This window comes from Mastacembelus armatus, chromosome 6, assembly GCF_900324485.2.
Source record: "Mastacembelus armatus chromosome 6, fMasArm1.2, whole genome shotgun sequence".
NCBI lineage: Eukaryota > Metazoa > Chordata > Actinopteri > Synbranchiformes > Mastacembelidae > Mastacembelus > Mastacembelus armatus.
This window is the reverse complement of record NC_046638.1, coordinates 5,446,806-5,453,528: the sequence shown is the minus strand read 5'-3', so window position 1 is coordinate 5,453,528 and position 6,723 is coordinate 5,446,806. Positions and strand designations below refer to the sequence as shown.

The following is a 6,723-nucleotide window of genomic DNA, read 5'->3' as shown; positions in this document are numbered from 1 at the left end:
ATAAGAGACTATTCAGTGAGAATAAATTCCAATCAAATTCATTTCAAAGTGCAAAGGAAACTAGTGATGAAACAGAAAATTATAGTTTGCCATGTAGCTGATACACCTTAAACATGAAAATAAAGGAATGAGTGTTTGTTCATGAACACAGAAATTCCAGGTTGTACTGGTACAAAACCAATGCTACTTTGTTATGATCCTTAAGAAACCTTTATTTCTGCCTGCCTAACTTAGAGTTATACTTTTTCCAGCTCTGGGGAAACTAGACTTGTAAATGCTGATAAATGATAGTGAAATAATAATTCAAATATAACATGGCAAGTAATGTTGAAAATGTTATTCAGGGGAGATATTGATGTAGTAAAGGCTACAAGTATAGCTGTTAGCTAAAATAATATCACTAGGTTATTGTATTTCAGAGGTATTATTTAATAATAGGTGACTTTTTATGCAAGATACAGGAGAATGTAGTAAGTCAATTTGATGATCTTATTATGAAATCAAATGAGATCGTATTCCACTGCTAATGGCATCTAACAGAAAGTTAGGGTTGGTTTTATTTGCCCATGTTTTGAGATGAGTCCTGCAAAAACAACTCTTGATGCATAATAAGCCTATGGGTATTCTGTATGAGGTGATATGCAGCATTTTTTTAAGATTAAGGCCAATGGGTTTTAATTAATTCTTATACATAGGAGACCTAGAAAGCCAACAGCTTTCATGACCTGCAGCTTCACTTTATTCTTAGAAGACCTTTAGCAGTGGTTGTATTTTTTGAAGGAAGCAAAGCAGAACCTCAGGTGATGTAATCTACAGGAACAAGGACTTGTTTGCTTGTGATCTATTTGTCTTTGATTTCTGGTTTCACAACATAGGAACAAAACTGTGTCTGTGGTGCTTGAGATTCGAAAAACAAAACTGTCAAAAGTTAACCGTAACTGTAATGCCTGTGTTATTCTCAGTCATTTTTAAGGTTTAACTACTTTTCTTTCTAACTATTTTATTCTTCCGAAGGTTGTTGATATTGTGCTTTGTAGGTCATTCAGGGTAACAGAGATGTTGTTCGTGCAATAGCATGTTGCTGTTGAAAAAGTCAATCTAACTCATGTTTTGAGCCCATCACATAAAAAATATAAAAATACAAAACATGACAAATATTTCCAACATAAGTGAAGACATTTTTTTTCTGCTTGTGTGAGAGTAGCTGCCCCTTTAATATAGTGATGCTACTCAATCAGCAACACATTGTACTAACAATAATATTTATTACATTTTTAAGTTTCAGAGACATTTACATCATGAGAAGTGATTACATTGTCTGTACATAAACTAGAGTTCTGCAGGAGTAGACAGTCGCACAGGCCTACAATTGCATAATCCCAGAGTTTGGCAGGTTTTAGTGCTTATACTGGCTAGAGATATAAATTCAAAGTTCAGAATTTGCAGCAAAAATAACCTCAGGGATTTCTGTGATAGTGCAGCAACCAGACGAAACAGTAGTTGTAACTACAAGAAACAAAGCCAGTGACAGTCAGTACATCAATATGCATTTTTCAACATATATTTCTTGGTATATTTACATTCTTTCTAATGTACACAAGTCATTACAAATGATCACAATTCATGCTAAAGAGATTGACATATATTACTAATTTGTAAATGCCTTTTACACACCAATATACTATACACACCATACATTTTCTTTAGGGTTCTCAGGATAGTCTGAGAATTGCAACAGTGATACACACATTAATGTGAAGCAAACCGTTTCTGTCTGCACTGCCAAAACACAACCTTTCGCCCCCCCCAAAAAGGTGCAAGGGATCAGAAAAAGCCAGGAAGTGTTTTGACCTAGTGTGTGTGGAAAGTGTGAGCTTTTCCTCAACAATCTGTGAACGCCATAGGAGGGGTCTGTGGGTTTGTACTGTAAGTAGGCTCTTCCAGCTGTGGCCAATCCACTCTCAAATTATCAAAACCTCTGCCAGCCCCTGCACACCAATCTGTATGTGTGTGTAATTGTGTGTTTGTGTGTGTGTGTAGGTAAATGTCCTGTTATTTTCAAGGGGATCTTATCAGTCTCTGCTGCCAACAGAGGTGAAAGAAATCCTTTAGGGATGTGCACATAGGGCTGCCCAGGAAACAAATCCTTGAGCAAATTATAAAAATGCAGATACGTAAAAAGGCCACATTTATAAATGCAGCCTAAACTCCAGACGTCTAGCTAGTTTCAATGCCTTTTCCACATAAACCACCAAGGTTTGGTTGTGAGAGAAGAACAAAAGCCTAATGCCAAGAGCAAGGTGACTTCAGGAAGTTTGGTTTGGAAGAATAATTTCACCACCACATACCTCCTGGCTGCTACGTAGCTTTTATCTTTGTAAACAGGAAAGCATCAGTATTCCTGGAAAAGTGGTTAAAAACATTAAAATAAGAAAAAAATCATGGACTCAAAAAAGTGTGATTACTTCAAATTGTCAAATTTTTATGTATCCCAAATAAATTCACCAACATTTAGTGTTTTTACAAAGAATTGGGGAGATAAATATAGGCACCAATTTGATTTTTCCATGGTGGGTGCCCAGAACATAAGGAATGTAATGCAGGAAATGTGCTTTTCCATCTGGTTTGGTAGGATCGCCCCTTAGTGTGTTTTGGGTTTGCCTCAGTGCTGGTGCTTATCGCTGGTGACGACCAAATAGTGCTGCTGCCACTTCTGCCACTTGACTGGTATGAATGTGTCTCTTCAGGTCTGCTGACACTATCACATGTTCTAGTTTCAATTACAAACTTGCCCATTTTTGAAAATGTTTAAAAGAAATGGTGCTATGATGACAATGTTAGCTACTCCACTTTATAACAAGCTTGGTTTCAAGTTAACCAAAACTTGCAGTGATTTGGATTGGTCACTTGCTGAGAGCCAACGAGGTCAAATGCCCCCACATGTGAAGAGAATATTTTTATTTTCATTCAAACACTGAGAAGTGGGAACCAAGGGGGAGGGTTAAACAATGGTAGCTTTACTTCAATACACCAGAGTGGACACAAATTTAAAAGTGCGCTTTGACACAAAGTTTGTTCAGTGTCTATCGTTATGTTTATATATATATATATATATATATATATGTGTGTGTGTATTTTTCTCTGAAGATATATGGAAAAAAACATATTTGTACATAGATTCCAACAAGCAGAAACCGATAACGTGTCCAGTTTCTGTCATTCTTGCCTTCTCAGTCATACAACTCATGTCTTCCCTCTGTTCTCTGTGCACATAGCTTGCTTTGCTCTCTAGTTCTGCAGACTCTCAGTCACTCTCAGTTAGGTGAGCTGATATTTTATGTGTACCTTGGTGCTATTGCCAGACATGTGTACAATCCCACCTCAGTAAATAGAGTTGCCTGGCTGCATGTTTACTGAATGGAGGACTTGGGAGAATTGTCCAGCTCTCTCCAGTTGCCAGTGCTGCCTGTGGGGCTGCGATTGGTCATCTTAGTCAGCAGGGTTGTTCTGCGGAGGCTGCTGTCCGAATCCTCCTTCTTGAAGTCAGTGTTTGTTTTGTGGCAGCAGGAGAAGCAGTGCACAAAATCCTGGAGGAGGTGGCCGCTGAAGATCATGTATATCCACGGGTTGCAGCAGCTGTTGAGACTGGCAAGGAGCGCAGACAGCGTCACTGCTGTGTTCTCAGAATCTAGAGAACAGAGGAAAAAGGAAAAGGGTGATTAATCTGCAAAACATCTGGTAGCCTGCAGGCTTGGCTGCAGAAATGACTGTTTACTTCAGTTCATCTAAAACTTATTTTTTTCTTAAAAGAAGAGAAAATGTTTCAAATACATGACTTAAGAAGGTTAGTGTCTCTTGCAAAAGTCAGTGTTTCTACTGCACATCTAATCTTCTTTAAGACTCTTCTATCACGTGTAATATTTTAATATTAGTGAAGCCATATGGATGCTGGACATGCTGATACTGTTGGAGAAAAGTTCAAAGACCAGAACTGTGTAAGGAGGATCCAATAGCAGTATTTTTGTTTCAGGATATAAAAAATGTTGGTGTCTAAAGAGCACAGGCTGAAGAGAAACTGTAACTTATTTCATTTAAAAGGAATAGTATCTGGGAACTCTGAGTTCCTGGTTTCACCACAAATTAACAAGAACACTGAAATCTTAAGTAATGAACACCAGGGCACTCTGCTTTGTGGTGCGGTCTGTATGTGGTGTAGCTTGAAAACATATTTATTTACCAATTTATCTTGTAATTTGTCGTTTATATTCAGGCCGTTTTGTTTTTTACGCGCACAATTTATTCGCGCGTAAAGGCTGTGCGCACTTTAATTTTTCTCCGATGAGATTTTCGTTTTGTGACGGAGTGCTCTTTGGCTAAACAGCCAATTTATTAAAGCTGTGGGAGTTTAAAATTTAGGATTTATTTATAAAATCACTATATTTATAAATGTTTCATCTCTTCAGAACTCACCAGCCCACTGAAAGTTTTCGTCCCACACAGACCACATCTGCACTGTGAAAAACGGCGCCCAGCAAACAACGTACGCCAAAACTATTACAAAAGTCATTTTAACGGTCCTCAGCTTGGCTCTTGATATTGTTGTCACGCTGCTCACCGAGTTCTTCCCAATCAGCCCATTCTTGCTCGCAGCACCAGCTGTTGTTTTCTTTTTCTTGTATTTTATATTTTTCCAAATGCTGTGGCAGATGAACCCGTAGCACATCACGAGAATGACCACGGGCACGAGGAAGATGCCCACGGTGATCCAGGTGATGTACGCCTTTGCGCCCCAGGGCTCGATAAAGTGGCCCCAACAGTCGTACACGTCCGAGCCGTTCTTAATCTCGCTGAGGGAGAAGATAAAGTACTGTGGAGTGCTGAGCACCAGGCTGCACATCCACGTGGAGATTATCATAATATAGGAGCGCTGGGTAGGCTGCTGAAGGGTTTTCAGGGGGTGGCAGATGGCGATGTAACGGTCCAGGGTCATCATCACCATCATGTAGGTGGACGCAAACATCCCCATCACCTGGAGGTGCTTCACTATCCTGCAAAGAAAGTCTGGGCCGTAGAAGCGGAAGGTGATCTTCCAGCAGAGCTGTGGTAGCACCTGGAAGAAAGCCACCACCAGGTCAGCCAGGCTGAGGTGTTTGATGAAAAGGTGCATCCGCGACATCTTCTTCTTGGTGTTGTACATTGCCAGCAGGACGCTCACGTTCCCAATCACAGCAACCACAAAGGTGATGCTCAGTACCATGATCTCTATTTGGGCCACATCCTCGTTTCTCGCAAAGGGATCAGATGCGTTGGGGTGGTCGGTATTGTTTCCAGGCGTCCCCATCATCAGGTCATTAGTAGGACTGACAACCAGAGTCTGGTTCCCTCCGTTCTGGAGCAGCGCATAATCAGAAGTGAGCATGGCACTGCCCCTCTGTGCACCCCGCAGACACAGTGCCAGAGGGGCTGAGAAATGCCTCTCCGATCCGTATAAGGAGCTACCTGGAGCTCACAGTGGAACCCGTAGCTCTCTGAGTTGTGACTGCTGTCCAAGCTTTTTAAACTCGAATCAAATTTCAGACCGCGTGTGCGTAAAGCGGTTACACTGCAAAAAAACAAAACTGAAAAAAAGTTTTTTGGAGTGTCAGCAAAATCTAAAACCAATTTTTCTTTAGACAAGATATGCGACACAAATAAATATGTAACACAAATAGGGTTAATCAATATACTTTTTGTTTCGTTTTTCTGTGCAAATAAATGTTTTATGCAGTTTTTTAATTACACAGACATTAGAGTCCAAATATGGTAAAATAAACAAACAGAAATAATTGAATCATTGGCATTGATACGTTTTCTTTTTTGTTTTGCTTTAGAAAACTTTTACTTTCTTCATGAAGGGATTTTTTTTGCAGTGTGCAGCTAGGCCCTTCCCTATGCTGTGCACAGCCTCCACATCATCAGCTTTCATCACTTGTAGCGTGGGCCACATGTTGAAAAAGCAGTTCTGTGTGTATCATGTTTATCACAACTGAGAAATCCTAAGCTAGTTAGTTGAGCAACACACAACTCTAAATAATTTTAAATAAGCAGCTTGTAAATAATTACATTGCTATAGGAAACAGTGATGCAGAGCGAATAATTAAGAAAAGGACGTTGGAAGCTTCCCTTGTTAAGGTTAATACAATCTAAATGTTCAGTACCTAATACATGTCAGGCAGGGCTCTTGAGTTGTGTGATCACCACACTGGAATATTGTTTGCAGTCACCTCTGAAGAGCAAAGCTTTGTGCGGTGAAGAACTGTTTAAAATTGTTTATTTTAAGTGGTTTGGTCAAAGAATCATTAGGCTTAGTTACTTTTCAGGTTCAGTGTTTTCTCTGTAGAGCTGAATTTCAAATAGAAGAAAAGACTACTTTTAACATTTTGATTGATATTCTTCAAAAGAGGTGTTTCACAATGTGTTATTTTGTGTTTGTATGACTATGCCAGATGTGGCTCCACTCGCATTAAATGTCTGTAACCATACTCACCTTTACTGTCATGCAACACATTCTAATTCTAATGGAGGTTTGTGTTTACAGGATAAGTTACTAGAGCTGTCCCAGTGGAACAAAATGAGAAAATATTTTGGACTAACTGAGACATCTAGCACATCGTAAATTTGGAATAAGGATGGGCACTGTGAAACCTTGAACACATCAGTGAGGACAGAAAAATATTGCCTCTT

At 39.5% G+C, this 6,723-nt stretch overlaps 1 protein-coding gene across 1 annotated transcript; it reads right to left on the bottom strand.

Moving 5' to 3' along the window:
- Positions 1 to 1,190: 1,190 nt before the first annotated feature.
- avpr1aa (arginine vasopressin receptor 1Aa) lies at positions 1,191 to 5,515 on the bottom strand. Its single transcript, XM_026312254.1, has 2 exons — positions 4,471 to 5,515; positions 1,191 to 3,688 (listed from the first exon to the last, which is right to left on the bottom strand). Exons 1-2 carry the CDS (start codon positions 5,417 to 5,419, stop codon positions 3,411 to 3,413), a joined length of 1,227 nt encoding a protein of 408 aa, XP_026168039.1. The 5' UTR covers positions 5,420 to 5,515; the 3' UTR covers positions 1,191 to 3,410.
- Positions 5,516 to 6,723: the final 1,208 nt, after the last annotated feature.